This window comes from Aythya marila (assembly GCF_965140915.1).
Source record: "Aythya marila genome assembly, chromosome: 9".
NCBI classification, from domain to species: domain Eukaryota; kingdom Metazoa; phylum Chordata; class Aves; order Anseriformes; family Anatidae; genus Aythya; species Aythya marila.
The window spans coordinates 11,028,608-11,046,129 of NC_139050.1; the positions used below are offsets into that span (position 1 = coordinate 11,028,608).

A 17,522-nucleotide genomic window follows, 5' to 3' on the forward strand; every position below is an offset into this window, starting at 1 on the left:
GGTTTCATGGTAGGATCCCTTGAAGGGTTTGCCATCCCAGCATGAAAACCTGGTCTTTCACTGCCAGGCTCCTTGCCTGAAGCAGAATTTTTGCTTCTGGTTTCCCTAGAGAAGCAGAGCACCGCTATCAGTGCTGCTTTTTATTGCACAGTATTGATCGATCGCACCAGTATTAATAGGTACGAGGGTAACGGTGTGTAAGCTGGACTTGGACAGGTTGAAGATGGGAAGGAGACACAGGTTTCTAACTGTGATGCTCCCTCACTGGGTCCCCTGGGGCTTTAGCTGAGTCCTTCTGTGTCAGAAACATTCTGCTCTCAGGGGGTACCATGCAGCAGGACCCCCTCAGGCGGGGGCCATGGGTGTCTCTGGAGAAGCAGGAGCGTGTTCCTCTCTGCCCTCTGATGAAAATCGTGAGCAATTTTGTTTTCATACATCAGAGAAGAAAGCTGCCCCCCTGCCAGGTCCAGACAGGGCTGAGATATCAAATTGTTCTTTTCAGAAGAGCATTTACTGTTTCCAGAGGTTTAAGAGAGCAGGAGGCAGCTCATTCGGTTATTCACTTGGACTCGGAGCTGTTAGACACAGATCTTAATGGATAGTATTGATTGAAAGAAACAAAGCAGCGGTTCTCTTTCTTTCTATCAAGGGATTTCTAGGCTAAGATGAGAAGAGTTTGCAGGCTTACACTCTTAACAACAAAATACCATATTACAGGATCCCCAGAAGTCTCTTAGGGTATCGCAGTGGTGAGAGAAAGAAATGTGCAAGGTGTTAATGGGATAACAAATTAATAGAGAATAGGATTAGCGAGGGACACAGGCTGGTACCAGGGCTCCCGAGGTCACCGGTGTCGAGATGTAATCCACTCCTGGCACGTTGTCCTCGCTGGCAGATGAACACGAAGGGAACCCACCTGGTTCCCGGTGCCACTGGGATCCCAGTGGCAGCTGGGACACTGAAGTCATTGTGAGCAGCTAAAATGCAATTTTAGGGGAAATCAGCGCCTGCATTACCTGGAAAGCCAGTGCAATTCTGTTCTGTAACATCTGAGAACTGTGACGAAGCAGCAGGCTTGGAAACAGTTTTAGAATCATTACCTGACTCTCTGTTGTCCCATGCAATTTTCCCATCCATCTGCCAGTCATTTCGTAAGGTCAAGAGCAAGGACATGCAAGCATGGGGACCCAGTCCTCTGTGCTGCATCTAATTCTGTTTTTCTGTCCCTGCAGGCAGATGGCCCCACTCACCAGGGCTTCCCGAGGGGACCTTCCCCACCTGGACCATCGATGGGGATGGGTGAACCCCAAGTCATTGCCATTGCCACCCTCCTCAGCAGAAGACTTTGATGCCCATCTTCAGCCCCAGGGTCTGCATGGGCTTAGCAGAGAATTTCCTACAGACCAACCCATGGTCTGTCTCCTTCCCCAGAGGGCACCAGCCCCCGAGCATTTGGGAAGGCAGCATGAGCCACAATGTCTGTGCCAGAAGTCGTACTCAGTTCCAGATTCCCAACCACTTCCACCAGCACCAGGTATACAAATCCCCATGGCAGCTTTTCACACCTCAGCCCTCTGCAACCCTGGGGGCCTTTGAAAGGTCTCCTGCCTCCCATAAAATATTGATCTTGGGGCTTTTAAACGAGTTGCAGACCCTGAAATCCCACCTCTCACAAGCTGTTCCGTCCCTACTGGCATGAAGACAAAAACAAACCAGTTTTCATTTCTGCTCCGCTCTTGACAGTAAGAAGAGGGATGGGGCACGGGATGGGACCTTTCATTGCCTTTAATGATGGTGCTGATTTTGGATGGGCAGTGAAGGTCACTGAAGTTTTGGAGGGCTAACTGCCCCCCAGTCCCCTTGGCAGTGGTGCTCGGCTGTGAAAGTGATGCTCTGCAATGCTTCATCCAGGGCTGCAACACCTCCTTGACAATATTTCCATCACTCGCTGACTTTGATGAGTCACTTATTACCTCCACTTTTTTTTTTTTTTTTTTTTTAAGGGCCCCCAGTCTTTCCTAGATCATGCTAACAAGACAGCTATGGAGAACGGTGGCCCTGGGGGTCTTCATTAGTTCCTCCTAGATTTATGTTCCCTTCCAGTTTAATACCATGTTCTGGGCACGGCTGCTCAACGGTGGGGTCACAGTGAGTTTCCAGGGGTCAAGACCTTGATCTTGTTATTTATAGCTACATGTTAGGGGAGCTCTAAAACTGCATTTAGTCACAGCAAGGCCCTTGCATGGAAAATGCTGACAGCTGGAGGGATATCTGCACAACCACGTTCAGCATCTACGCGGCACTCCAGGCATAAGGAGGTGTTGTGGGAAGGAGCTCCAAAGGGTTTGCAAAGCCAGTGCTTGGTCCTGCAGGGAAATGTGCAGAAAGAGGAGACCAGATGCTCACAGGCTTGCACTGCACAAGACTTTGGGATCGGTGTTGTCTTTTGGTGGATCCCAAGAAGGGAGCCCAATTTTCACCCATCCCATAAACATTGAGATCCTGCAAGAGTTTCACTTTGCCCCCTGGCTGGAGACCTGCTGCCCTACCCTGCTGAGCACTGCAAAGCAAGCTGCAAAGACAACTCTTATTCTCTCCTCACTGCTTTATTTCCCAGTGCAGGCAGTTTTGTGCTGCTCTTTTCACCCCCATGCACATCCCACCCCCTTCCCTACTACATCTCTGTAGGGCATCTCCCGCACATCCTTTCTTTCAGCTGCTCTTGCTGCTGCTGGTGGTAGGTCTGGTCTCTGTTAGCCATGGAAATGCTACCACCTTCAGGATCCCTCTGCACCTTTCCTCTCCCATCAGGGAGACAGCAGCTCATGCACTGCAAGCTGCTCTCAACACCAGGTCTCCTGATGAGCCCAAGGGTGATGGGCAGGTTACCAGAAAAAAAAAAACATCAAATGCTCAGCTAGGAAAAATAATCACGGCTGCATTCAAATGAATACATCTTGATTTACACCACTGGGTCCACATTAATTTGGAGCAGCTGGGGCCAGGCTTGTTCACGACTACTATAAAAAGAGATTCTGCCTGCTAAGCCTCCCTCTCTTACAACTCTAACCTGTAATTTAGTAAGTGAGAGATGACCTAAAGAAATTCCCGGGTAGCTGTAAAATGAGAGGGAGAAAGAAACAATTTTGTTGTGCAGGCTACCACTGGCAAAGAAGTGATTGCACTGGTATCTAAAAAAAAAAAAAAAAAAAAAAAGTAAGAAATCCAGAAAATAACAATAATAATGCCTGAATTTCAACATTCAGGAGCTATTGTAATGGTTTCTAATTGAATGAAGGGTTACTGTGGAGTGCTAGAGCCTGCATTTCTCTGAAACAGCATCCTTTGGCAAGCTCAATATTCAAAAATCCCCCTGAAAGCTTATTTAAACTGACAGGGTTGGTCTAGGTTTGAGGAATAATGAGCAGATTCTGTCTTTTTTTTCAAAGACTTAAAGAAGACTGAGAATTTTATGCTGGCATAAATTTTTGTTGTAGCATAGGTGAAACCGGGTGTCTTCCCATTTGAGAAAGATGCTGCAGTGATCAGAGATGATGTGTGGGGACAGAAAGGAGCTAAAAGCATTTCTTTGTCTTTCTCTGGTATTTATTTTTTTATTTTTTTTGACATTAACAGGTGGATTTTATACTCATGGAAAAGTAAGGTACATGCCAAAGAAACTGGAGTCAAGGTGTTAATTTTTAAGGCAAACACATTCCCTCTGTTTAAAGAGATAATTCTGTGATTAAGACTTATTTGGATTAAAAGCTCATTTCAGCTGAATTGATCAGATGGCTTTTGGGTGTAATTTAAACTAAAAATACGGGGAAGGGATAAGCAGACTTTATTTTTATTTAAAATTGTTTTCTCTTCCTCTGCCGTGCACCCATGTGTGCGCATTCACACTTACTCCGATCAACTTTGGCTGCTTTTGTGTATTTTTTGGTATATCAGGAAAGGTTGTTCAGCCTGGATCTGCAATGGAGATAGCAATGCCTTGCTTCTCATTGGCCTTAATTTAATATTCTTCCTTCCACTGCCACCTGCATGTTTTCACTCCTGAGAAATGAAGGCTGGTGGTCCAGCACCACACCGCTTGTGCCACGTGGGGACAGATTTAGCTTCCACCGTCATCCTCGGTTCACAGTTGCAATCACTGATATTTCTTGGAGTACGTACCAAAATGTGTCCAGACGCTGCAAACCAGAGCTGGAAGAGGAGAGAAGAGAGCTGCTCTTAGGTGGAACAACATTGCCATCTCATGGTGTAGGTGCAGCCCTACAAAGTCTGCAGGGATGCTCCCCTCCGAGCCTTCGAGGTTGTGAGTCTCAGTACAGAAAGCCATGTAGGCAAGGGAGCTTCGCTGCTCTGCTCCCAGCCTTGCACAGGGATGGAGGTGGCCAGCCTTTATGGGATAGATGCCAAAACAGTTTTCAGGCACTCACCAGCAACCTCTTGCACCCTGGCTCCCCTGTGCCAATCCTGTTGTTGTCCTCGTGCCAGCCCCTGATCTCTCCACTTCAGAGTTCTTCTGTTAATTCTCATTTTCTCAAGCTTTGCTAATAATTTCCCATGTGGCACCATATCAAATGCTTTATTGAACTCTAGATAGATTAGATCTACCAAATTTCCCTTGTCTGGAAAACCAATTATCTTATCAAAGGGAGATGTCAGCACAGTCTGGCACAAACTGCCTTTGGTAAACCTGTGTTGCACTTTATCTCATTTTTCTCTGTGCCTTTAATTAATGTTTCCTTTAGCATTTGTCCTACAGTCTTGTGTATAACTAAAAATGGGTTAACGCATCTGTAGCTGGCTAGCTCATGCTTTTCATTTTCCTTATCATATTTTGCTTTTCTTATAATCCCTTTGCTTTTGGGGGTTCAATCAGTGCCTTTTGACCCACAGGACTCATCAGAAATGTGCTTTCCCCTTTGCACACAGGGCACCGCTTGTCTCCAAGCAGGATGGAGATTTCCTCAACCCCTCAGGCTTCATCTCAGTGCACTCCTGAGTTCTGCCTCCAGATGTGGCTGCTCTTTCTCCTTCCCCTCTTATTCCAGATCATGTGTGCTCTCACGCCCCAGTCAGTGTCACTCCTCCTGACAAAAATGATCTGTTTAATTTTTGGGGAAATGGTTTTATTACCCTTTAACCCAGCCCTGCTTTTGTGGCTGGCTGTTCCCCTTTCTGCATACTTCTATGTATAATGCTACATTTTTTATTCCCCCCCCCCCACACACACACACACCCTATATGGGTGCACTCAGCCCTAGCCATCCCCTCACTTTGAAGCTGATCCATTTTGCTGACCTGCTGTTTCTGTCTGTCCCTGTCAGCTCTCCATCCACCTTTGCTACTCTGGAGATCTGGAGCCTATCTCAGTCCCTTGTCTCAGCATAAGCTTCCCCAGATTTTAATTAAAAAGCATAAACTGAGCCAGTTCCTAGTTCATCAGGACAATATTACTTTGAATGGACAAGCTTTCTATTAACAGTCTAAAGCCAAGTCCTTTCTCCTTTCACAGTTCTTGTGACATTTTGCTGTGACAAATGGGATGGGTAAGTGAAGCTGGTGACCATAATTTTCTGCGAATTCTGTAGAAGTGGGTTAAGGCTGGGATGACTGGTTGGGAAATGCTCTGGGACAAGGAATATCATTAAGGAGGAGGTGCCCAGCTCGAGAAGAGCTGGGACTTCAATTTCATCATCTCTCAGACTGCTGCTCCACTAGGGCTGTCCGATCACTAGCAGCAATGTGCGCTAAGGCCAAGAAAGGAGGTGGCATGTGTTTCTCTCTGATTTCTGCCAGGATTTCCTAGCCTGTAGGTAATCCTGATGCAGTGCCAGATTCAAAGCCTGGCTCTCTGGGTAGCTTCCCAGATTCTCTGGGCAGCTGGGTGGGGTCCCTCTCTTGAGAGCAAACCTGCCCCTATGAAGGGCATCCCAAAGTGAATCCATGAGCCACCTGGTGGTCTTCAGCTTCACCAAATCGAGGGTTTCTGGACTTGGGGTTGGAGAGGAAAGGTAGCTGGCTGGAGTTACAGCAGGCCAGTGGATGGCTGTAGGCAACTGTCCATCAGTGTACCGTGAGGACAGGTGGCAAGAGGGGGAGATCACAAGCTGTCCCTGCAGGACAGAAGATACCTGAGCTGTGAAGACAACTCAGACACCTCTGCAACTCCAAAGTACTTGAAAAATTATTCACACCCGTGGGAGAAGAGAGGTCCCCACTAGATGTGCCAGTGCAGAGGGCTGCTCGTGGCAAGGTGTTGCTTTCCACCATGCCATGGGCACACAGGAGGTCAGCAGGGCAGGTTCCCTGTGGTAATTCCAGCCACTAAAATGTAACTGCAACTTTTGTCATCAAATAATATGACATCACTGAAAAGAGGGTTGTGTAGAAGGGAGTGGTTTCCCCCCTGTTGTGACAGGGTGAGGGTCTGCACCTTGAAGAATTATTCCAGATCACTGGGGGAGGAAAACCTGAATTCTGGACAGGAACATGCTGAGAGTATTGTAGAGTAGTTTACCAGCATGCCTGGCACTTGTGATAAATGCCCCCTCCAGCTGACCCAGCTATGAATGGGTCCTTGCTCACACAGGATTTTTGCAAGCATCTTCAGCTCCCCAGCCTCTTTGCTATTGTGCATGCTTTAAAAACAAATGCACACATACAAAAAAAAAAAAAAAAAAAGAGAGAGAGAGAGAGAGAAAGCAGCATTCCCAGCAGTCTGCTAGTTAGGCTCTGGCAGATGCTCAACCAAATGTTGTATTTTGGCATGGTGGGATCCCATCTTTTTTGAATCCATCCTATTGGACTCATGTCAGAATACGCTGACAGCGTATATTGCACATAATGCTGTGGCAGATCTTTGGCTGGTGGCACCATATGGGCCATGTGGGGAGAGGTCAGGACAGGCTCTGGCAGGGGCAGAGCAAGGGGACTCGCTAATGGCAATGGGGAGAAGCAACCGGGGTGAAGAGGATTTCATTGCTTCTGCCATAAACCCTGCTGTGATAGCAGGAGAGACTGGTCCATGCTAGGACTTGCTGGAGAGCCTCCCAGGCATCTCCGCAGCCACTTTGGCTTTTTTTTTTCCTCAGTCCCCAGGCTGTCTGCCTGCTGGAGGAAAGCCATCCATCACGGCTGTTATGCTCTACCCACTAGCTATCTAGATTTAGCTTGTGAGTGCATAATTTATGGTCAGTTGGTTCATCTCTGCTCTTCATCAATGCACAGCACTTTGCGGACTTTCCTTCGAGGAGAAAAACTCCGGTACTGAAGTTGTCCAGGAGCAGTGAAAGCCCCACCTCCAAAGCACACAGGGCTGGTACCGAGCCGAGGAGGCTCACAGGGGCTGAGAGGCACTGGCGAAGCTTTGTGGTGGAGCTCCAGGGCTGGAAGCAAAGAGCCTTACACCCTCCTGTGAGGTCCCTGGATCAGGAAGCTGTTCTGCTGAGGCTTGTTTTGCTTTCTTCCCTCTGCACACGGGATAAAGCGGGCAGAAAGTGTGAAGCTGTTATTAGAGGCAGCGCTCCAAGCAGTCGAGAAAAATCTCAGGGAGGAGCATGAGTCATGTGCCCCAAACTAAATTTACCTTAAAAACTGGTATTGTTATACACAAACTCATAATGACTTTATTTCTGTTATGATTGTTGCTGTTGTTCTGGTTATTACCTTTCTCACTTAAAAACAAAACAAAAAAAACCTACCCAACCCTGTAGCTACAACTACAGTAATATTATTTGCTTGTATTATTCTTTAGGTGGTTCCTGTGCTGCAGGCAGTAAGTAGTTACAATCACTCAGACTATAATAGAGAAATTCATTCCAATAATAATAATAATGACATCTATTATTTTTGAAATACAAATCTGATGAGTTCATGAATATAGAAAGCTCTGGGTGCTGGCTGGCTGTTACATGGCAATAAAGCGAGCGTGATTTCCTGATAGATGCCTGCCGCAGGCTCCCAGCATGCTCCCTCCAACTGCGCACCCATCCCTGCTCAGCACCCAGCTGCTGGTCCTGGCGTGTGGTGGGAGACACCCTCCAGCAGCGGGGTCCTGCCTGTCCACGGCGGGTGCAGGCTTCATACCCAAAAAAGCCCTGGGAGGGTGATGTAGTGATACAGGTGTTCTCTTGGAGGCACAGCAATCACTTGTTCTGTCATTTTCCAGCATTTCTGGGGGCTGGGAGCACTGTGGGTGCAGCAAAGCCATGCTTGCAGCAGTGGGACGTGGGTGGGTTGTCTCTGGACTACCCTGTTTGGGGATTTTGTGAGGGCTTTGCCCTGCAGGGCCTGAGGGATTGCACAGGCTCTGGGCAGAGGTAACAGAGCTGTTTCTAATGGGAGGGGATTTTTAGATTTTTTTTATTATTTTTTTTTTTTCCATGTGAGGCCCATGAGGTCTAATGGTGTTTGCTTTCCACACACTAGCACAAAAAGCTTCTGTGATGCAAAGGCAGACATGGGAGCTCCCAGCCAAACTATTCCTCTCTACACAGTTCTGACAGCTGACTCTTTGGTTACCAAACCCTTGGGTTTCAAAAAGGCTGTCCAGTGCAGAAAAAAAAACACCTAAAATCGTATCAGCACTTTGGGGAACTAACTGATGATGTACAAACTAATATCATGAAGGCTGACTACATTAAAGCGGAGGAAGGCTATAATAATGCACAGGTGTTTGCAGGGCGTGATGCTATCAGGAGCTGGGGAGCTGCAAAAAGCTTAAAGTGAAATTAGGCAAAGGAAAGCAAACACCCTGCTGCAGATAGGGTGGCCGGCTTTTTAGTTGTTACTCCGGTTTTATCTCTGAAGCTGTATGGACATTGCAGGTGTTAGGGAAGTGAGCATGGAAACCTTTAAGCACAAATGTATTGCTTTACAATTGCTTGTAATTTGGCACAATTCAGCTCCTTGCATTCCTTTCTCCAGTAGTGTTTCCTCCATGTGTTAGTCCCTGTGGCACGGCTGCCTGCTTGCCCTTGGGGTGGAGCACAAGTGATTTTGTAGGATTAGTTGGCAAGGTTATTCAGGACAAAGAGAAATCCCCACAAGATCTCTGCTGTGGACCTGATGAAGGTTTGGGCGGGCTCCAGAGCGGAGAGCTGGGCTGTCCAGGGAGCTGGGGCCTCTGGCTTTGGGGTCTTCTTCAGCTGCAGGCTGCTTGTGTGACACTGGGGTGTGATGTTTGCCTCTCTTGGACCTACCACCAACCCGCTGAGGATGCAGAAGGACCCGGGCCAGCTTCTGCCTGCGGATCCTCGTTTTTCTGAGCTGTCCATGCAGCAAAGCAAAACCCGGGCTCCTCTAGAGGGCAGGGCAGAGCAGCACCAGGATTTTGGCCTTGGCCTGTATTTAATGGTTGTGGGTTTTTTTGTCCTCCTGTGGTGGGATGCAGGTGGGACCATCACAGCGGTGCCTGGCCTGTGATGCCCCAAGCAGGAGAACACAACATTGTCCCAGAGAGATGCTGGCACCCATATGGGGGCCCCAGAAAGGGTGCAAAGATGTTTGACTCTGTTTGTTTGATGTATTGCTAACTGATTGATAGGATGCAACGATGCTTTTTTTTTAGGAGACCAGAGCCCAGCCAAATGCTGGGGCTCATCAACAGAGGTGCAGGTGACAAGCAGAAGAACCCCAGAGGACAAAGTCTGACATTCCTTCTTTGAAGTGCTTCCTCAAGCTCTCCAACCAAGCTGAAATGTGAGCCCTCTTGATGGTTTCCTCCTTGTGCTGCAGGAGGAGCCTGTGCCTTTGGCATCCAGTAGGTGCTAACACCTGCAGGGGGTTGGACCAGGCAGCCTCCAGAAGTCCCTTCTGCCCTCGCCTGTTCTGCGGCTCAGTATCTATCATTTCTTATCATTTCACTGGTGGTCGCTGCTCCCCCAGGTGATAATTTTAGACTTCCCCCAGAAAATTCACCTCCTAATGCTGGGTCAAGGGGCTGGTGGCATCTGGAGGTGAAGGGGCAGCCAGGATGGGAAGGGGATGCTTTCCCACTATCTGGAAGGTACAAGATGGGCTGAGACTTGTCCAAACAGATGGCATCTGTTTCTGTGCATGCACTGGTGTTTACGGATCAGTGCACCCTGTGTGCTCGGCAGGCACCGTGTTGAAAAGGGGTGGACGGATAGAAACCTCCGCCCCCAGAAGATCTTGTGGCTGATTGTGTGCCATGCTATTTTCCTGCGGGACATGGTGTGAAAAGATGGACCCAAGCAAGTGTTTGCCAAAGGAGAGGGTTCCTGGGGAAAGCCGAGGTGTGTCGGGGCATGGGGGCTCCTCCGACGTCACTCCCAAGGGATTTCTTTGTAATGCGAGCCCCGGCCCCGTGTTTTCGCCCTGGGCGCTATCTGCTGATTAAGCCCTGGGTATCTCGATACCTTTCCGTGGGACTGTTTGTTCTGCCTGGCCGCAGCAGCATTAATGCTTCCACATCCTCCGTCAGCAGCCTGCAGCAGGAAGGGAGCACGCGGGAGCGCAAACAGAGCTGGGGGCAGACCCAGGGCCCTTTGCACCTGCTGAGAAGCAAATGGGCACACCCTGCCCTCTTCCACGGTGAAGTTTTAGAAGGCAGGCAGGCTTTTTGCTGCCATGAAGGGTGGACGGGATTAGCTGAGCGCTTCTTGGTGGTTTGTTAACACTATGTTATCACTACGATGATGGAGAAAGATGTTTTTCTGTGTGGTGAGTGAGTGTTTTTCTCAAGCTTGAGTGCTTCAATGCCAGTGCTCATCTTTGCAGGGGAAAGCCCTTGGGCCACTCATCCCAAATCCTGCACCATGTGCAAGGCTGCCAGCCTCCTTTGGGTGGAGGGAGCTTCCAGCCCTGCTACTATATCTGCCATGGGTCTATAGCCTCACCAAAAGGGGAAAAGGCAGCGGGAGGGATACTGCAAAGAGCCTGCTGGCTGGGCATCCACATCCCAGAGGGTGCTCTGGCTTCCTTGAGAGGGCCAGCACAGGTCAGGGTTGCAGGAGGGATGTCCCAGAGGTTTCTCTGTTGGCTTTATGGCTCCATCTCTCTTGGAAACCCTGCCGACCCAGCACAGGACAGCCATTGAGAGCCAAGATGCTGTTAGTCTCCTCCCAAAGGGCTTTCTGACGTCTCTGATGAAATTCGGTAAACACAGCCACACTCACAGTGCAAATGAGCTGCGTGCATTTAAAAGCAATGAATTAAGCAATATCAAACTCCACAGCCTTTTTGCTCAGGTTTAAAGTGACCATGGCTTGGCTGACCCTCCATGTTTCCACCATAAATTAACCTGCAGTGAGGTCCAGCCCTGTGGGTGCTGGCTGTTAGGCTGCTGCTAAAGTGCTGCTTGGATTAAATAAATCCAGCCTATGCTGGCCCAGAGTTCAGGATGTGGGGTGTATTTTTTGGGATGTGTTTGCGTGTGAGGCCCTGCTGAATGCTTCCAAGCAAGGCAGCAGCATCCTATGCCATTTGGGGAAAATTCTTCTTTGCTATAGGGCAAAGACCTACACGATGGTGCAAAATATATCCAGATCAGTCCTAATAGAGAATAAAGAGAAAAAGCTAAATATTCTGCAAGCAGTCTCCTTTCCAGGCGATAGGGAATAAAACAGCACCCCAAAAGGTGCAATCAGTCTGTTTTTGTGCCTGCTTGGCTCCATCCCCCATCTCCGGGACCCTTGCAGAGCATTTGGGCTGCTTCACCCTGCCTGCTCCTGCATGCCTGCACCTCTGAAAACACAGCCCAGCTCCTGCCTCAGCGTTATCTCAGTGCACCAAGAATGCAAACACCAGAGCTGGTAGAGTGCAAGCAATGAGGCTGCTCCAAGCCCTGGCAGGGGAGAAGATAGTGCAGAGGCAGCGCAGCTCCTCCGGCACAGGCAAAGGGCTCTCCACTGGCCGTGGATGCCTTCCAGCCTGCTTCAGCTTGGCTTTACTTCCCTGAGGATTGCATGCTCTGCCATTTCTCTGCCATTTTTTTCCAGGCAAGAGGTGAGTTTTGCTTTATCTATAAAAATGTTGACTTGGGGAACTGGAATGTGAGTGAAAAGTGGTGCGGGAAGAAACCTTTTTGCTTGTGTGCATTGCTGGAGGAAGGGATGGCTGCATTAATCATTCTGCAGTCAATACAGCATATTCTTCTACAGAGTTTCTGTTTGATAGAGGTTTCCAGATGTGCCTGGTGCTAAAGCTGAAAGGAAGCTGGCTTTGAAGTGTGCACACATGCACTGACTTGATCACAGCTGCAATTTACTCGAGCACCTTCTGCAAAGACATTCAGTAAACCCATGCAAGCTCAAACTCTGCCATGGGTGCAGTCAGCGTTGGGGTTATTCCCCAGCAGGAGGAATAAGGACAGTCACCGTCAGATGGGTGCAGACCTGAACACAAATCCTGGTTGTTCTGGGAGGAAAGCCCCCAAATCCCACTGCACCCCCCTGCTGCATGTGTCCCGCAGGCACCCCCGAGGAATGACCGTGCAGCACACGGCGTTCCCAGTAATCTCTTGTAGGCTCCTACCCGTCTTCATCCCGCACTTGAAATACTGCAATTGCCTGGAGAAAAGAAATATCTTTACAAGAAGGGCCATCAAGCCAGCGTGCCGTCTGCTGCAGCCAAAAAAGCAGCCCACTCAGCAGGGTAATCTATTCAATGGCTGGGATTTATTTTTAACGCTCGGCTCTGCAGTCCTTTTAACTCGAGCAGAGAAGTGAACATTTTGATAACAGCAGCCTCCAGGTCAAATGTGATGAGAATTCGTAACTCGCCACAGAGTGGGTTTTGGAAAACCAACCAAGCAAAACAATTTCCCAGAATGAGACGATGAAGATTTGCGTTTCTCTGCACAATGTTGTACACGGAGCTGATATCTGTTGGAGTGTCTGCTTATTCTCCCTCCACAATTTGCAAATAAAATGCCTTCTGGACTATTTTAAATTTGAACAGCTATTGCAACCACGGCTCTGCCAAGCTCCTCATAAAGACTCGAGACATCGGATCTTGAGGCCATCGAAGAAGAAATATTAATCCTGTAATGGGAATGTTCGGATGGTCCCGTTTCTAATCAAAGCCAAAGCCTGGGTTTTCTGCTTCAGGCAAGGAGTCTGGCATCAAGATTTTAGAAACTGCAAGGAACAGGAGGGAGCTCCAGCTCCTGGGATGCATGGGAGCAACACAGAATTAGCAGCAGGGATGGCATAGGTCAGAACAGGGATATGCAGGGGGAAAAAAAAGCCTGAAAATCTGCCCAAGCTGAGCTTTGTGAAGGAGCTGCTAGGAGGCAAATTTTTATTTATTTATTTATTTATTTATTTACCCAAATAACTGGAAATATGTCAGAGCAGGTCTGAGAGGAAGGAGAGGAATGTGGAAGGAAATTTGGTGTTGCAGCATTATTGGCTTTATCAGTGGGTTCCAGAACATGTTTCCAAAACTGTTTTCTCTCCATTCCCTATCTGTAGGGAGGCCCTGGAGGCAGGGGCTGGGCTCCTCTGCACAGTGCTGGTGCAAGGAGACAAAGTGGGAGGGGAAGAAAATAAAAAACAACGATTAAAGCCAATAAAAAGCAGCACCCCCTTTCCTGCAGGCTGCAAATTTTGCTGGCCTTGTCCAGAAGATTGTCCCCACAGCCCTGCTGGTGGCTGCAGCACCTTCCTGCTCCCCCCTTATGCTTTTCCCCGTTGCTGTTGCAGGAGCCTGGGGCATAGTGAAAAAACTATGTTGGCAATGGAAAACAGCAACATTTGCTATGCAGCATGGAAAGCCGTGCTGATGGGAACAGTCATTGCTTTAATATTTAATTTGATGAGATCTAGCTCTGAGAAATGGAGCAGGAGCTGCCACAGCTTCAAGCTCAGCGCTTCCAGGGGAATTTCCATGGGGTTCGCTACACTGCAGACTTATATATATTCTGGCTGGGTGACATGGTAATGCATCTCATTAGTTAACCGAGCACACAGAGCTGCGTTTCTTCCCATTCCCTTTAATTAATCAGGCTTTCAATGCATTCAGGGGTCGCTCGGACACTGGTTTGTCATTCAAAGCATCTCCCTTCCACCGGACCCTGGCTCCTGGGAGCTGCTTGGTCTCTGCAGAGCAAATGTGGCTGCTCACGTGCAACCTGGTGGCATCTCAGGAGGGAATTTCCTTACACCATGAGCCTGTCAGTGCAATGCAGCTAAGGCCCAATCCTGCCTCTCACCAGCCAGAGCTCCCTGGTGCTGTATGGGCTCATGCTGCTGCAGAACCAGGAACCAGGAGCAGGGCCAGGCTGTGCATCAGCACATGGGAGATGTCTCACCTAGAACCTGTTCCTTCTTTGCCCTTTCAGGTGGGTCCCATTGGCCCCAAACCATCTCTGAGACTGAGGTCCAGCCTGCAGCAGAGCCAGCTTTCCTCTGTGTGTCATCTCCTGCCTTCAGAAGTCCTGTTGCATGCTTCAGACAATTTGGGTGTCTTCATCCAGGAGCTGGGATTCCAGGAAGCCTGATGGCCAACAAACAAGCTGGAAATGTGGATTTGTCAGAACTATAATCCAGGTACCACCTAGCTTTCTGCGTGTGCAAAGCCACTCACTTTGTCCTTATACCTGCCTCTCCCTCTGCAGCCTCCATCCCTGCAAGTCTTTCCTGCCAGTCCTGCTAAGCCATAGCACTGACATGTATTTCTGCTTTTCCTTGTCTCTCCTTAGCATACATGTCCGAGGCACAACCCCAGAGGCCAAAGGAAAGCAAGAATGTTGAAGAAGATCCACATATGCCTCTGCTTCTTCTTTGTCTCGGGCATTTTGTACGAGATCTCCTTGCTGTCCGGCTGCTTCTTCTCCTGTATGCCTATGCCCAAGCACTTCCTGACACCTGAGCAGGTCTTGAACCTGGGAAAAAGCATCATCTTCCTGGAGACAACGGAGCGCCTGGAGCCGCCCCCGCTGGTCTCCTGCTCTGTGGAGTCTGCTGCCAGGATTTACCAGGACCGGCCCGTCATCCTCTTCATGAAGGGGCTCACGAACGACACGGTGTTGGACTCAAACTCCAGCTATGCAGCCTTCTCGCTTTTATCTTCTATGAAGAATGTCTTCCTTTTCCCTCTCCAGATGGAAACCATCTTCCAGGAGACCCCCCTGCTGCAGTGGTACAACGAGGTGAGAGTTGGGATGAGGAGAAAAACAGGGAATGAATTATAGATGGGGGGATCCTCAGGACGAGGCTCAAAATGAATGGAGGAGAGTGGGCCTGGCTACGTGAAACCAGTCACTTTTATTTTTCTGGTTCAGAATAGGTTTATTTTTGCCATGTTTTGCAATGTAGTCATCTATCTGTTTATCGAACACATTATCAGCATTTTCCCACTATCTGGAGAATCAGATTTTTTGGCAAATGAAATGTTGGTAAAAATAGATTGCATACGTGTTTTGATAAAACAGAGCTTAATAGTCTTGCTCAACAGAAGCTAGTCTAACCAGGCGTGTTGCACGAGTCATCTGAGCACTTGTGAATGCTGCCATGCTGGCAGAGCACCACCTTTTGTGGTGTAGGAACAGTTTCATGGTGCTGTTTGATGCCCGATAGGGGATGTGGTTGTTCTCTACTAGCATCATGGTCTTGCCTCTCCAACTCTGCAGGTAGACCCGGAGGAGGAGAAGAATTGGGTCCACGTCAGCTCTGATGCCAGCAGACTGGCTCTCATTTGGAAGTACGGGGGCATCTACATGGACACGGATGTCATCTCCATCAGGCCCATCCCCGAGGGAAGCTTCTTGGCAGCACAGAAGTCACGGTTCTCCAGCAATGGGATCTTTGGCTTCCCTGCCCGCCACAAATTTATTTGGGACTGCATGGAGAACTTTGTTCTCAAGTACAATGGGAACATCTGGGGGAACCAGGGCCCCTTCTTAATGACAAGGATGCTCAAAACCATCTGCAATCTCACCGATTTTGAAGGCGTTGAAGACCACAGCTGCCAGAACATCTCCTTCCTAAACCCACAGCGTTTCTACCCCATCCCGTACCCAGCCTGGGGCCGGTATTATGACGTATGGGACAAAAACCCCGATTTCAACCACTCCTACGCGCTGCACTTGTGGAACTTCATGAACCGCAACCGGAAAGCTGTGGTCGCTGGCAGCAACTCGCTGGCCGAAAAACTGTACAAAACCTACTGCCCCACCACGTACGAGGACCTGATCAAAAACGCAGAGCTGAGGGACTTACCGAGCTATGAGGACTCTGTGTGACATGTGGTGAGAAGAAGGGGAGTGATCCTTCCAGACTTCCCTTGTCCAATGGCCAAAACACGGTCACCGCTGGTGGCAGCAGCTGGGCTCTGCTGGAGAGAGACCTTTTCATAACCACTGTCCCGGCTCCCCCGGACACTAAGGAGCATACGCAGAATGGTGGTGGTTATCCATGGGATGTAGCCTCCACTGACATAAGGACAGCTTTGCACAAGTGGTTTAGGAAATTAGGTTCTGTTTCCTCATAGGCACTCAGAAACCAAACCTTACTTAGTCAAAGGGATGTTTGGGCCTTTCTGGTGAGCTTTCTTGAAGGGGAAAGTTCCTGAAGAGTTGTGTTGGCCTCCTGGGAGGGATTTCAAACGCCCCTCTTGACATTACTGGCAGCTACGAGTCTGAGGAGTTGTAGGCAGAACAGGCCTTGGACTGGGATGAGGGCTCTGAGCAAGTGTAGAGCGAGTGTATAGCAGAGGATGGACAACAGTCATTACTGATGAAAAGTAGCCCAAACTACTGTCTTCATTAATCTGTGTCTTTTCTCACATGAACTTTATACCCTACGTTTTCGAGAGGGACCTATCACTGCAAGTGAAAATAAAATGGGTAGTAAACCACCACTCCTCTGAGCTTGCTTTCGCCTGGAAAAGCCTTCCTCTTTTTAAGGAAGTTTACAGTCCTGCACCTCTACTTTGTCTCCTTTCAGGAAGGGGCTGCCCTTGCCCAGCCCTGGGGGCAGTTCTGGCCACAAGGTGTTGTCTCCTGAAGCGTAGGTGCTGGGGCACCAAGAACTGATGGCACCAGCCTGAGGGGACTCCCAGGTCCCATTGAAATCTATGGATTTCAGTTGCCCTGAAAACGGGGCACAGCAGCTCCAGAAAAGCCCTTTCTGGAGGTTTTGGGAACGTCACCCATCTCCAGATGTGCCACCAGTTTTTGCTTTCTCTCCGTTCTGTAAGATTTTGCAGTGCCTGTTGCATTTGTCCCATTCTGTCTTGCTGGCCTCCTGCCCACCCTGGAGGTGCTTCCTTCAGGATTTGCTATTGCTGAGAGACAGGATTCCCATGGGCCACGTCTCCCCACCAGTCTCTCTGAATTCTCTCCATGCAGCTCCATTTTTAGGGCCACTGTGAAAAAGAAAGGGCCCATTTAATCCTAACAGGCTTCCCAGTGACTTTTCTTTTCCTGCAAGAAAGCAATGCATCCCCTTGCATTTACTCCCTCCCCTCCCCGAGGTAAAACAAATCCACCTAACACCACCATGAAAAGCCCAGCTTGCAAATCTCTTCTGCGTCTGTCTGAG

At 49.0% G+C, this 17,522-nt stretch overlaps 1 protein-coding gene across 1 annotated transcript; it reads left to right on the forward strand.

Moving 5' to 3' along the window:
• Positions 1–14,423: 14,423 nt before the first annotated feature.
• On the forward strand, positions 14,424–16,222 carry A4GNT (alpha-1,4-N-acetylglucosaminyltransferase; the record flags this gene model as incomplete). The annotated part of the gene is made up of 3 exons (XM_082767413.1): positions 14,424–14,528; positions 14,681–15,130; positions 15,611–16,222. 3 exons carry the CDS (start codon positions 14,424–14,426, stop codon positions 16,220–16,222), a joined length of 1,167 nt encoding a protein of 388 aa, XP_082623539.1.
• Between the last annotated feature and the right edge of the window lie 1,300 nt (positions 16,223–17,522).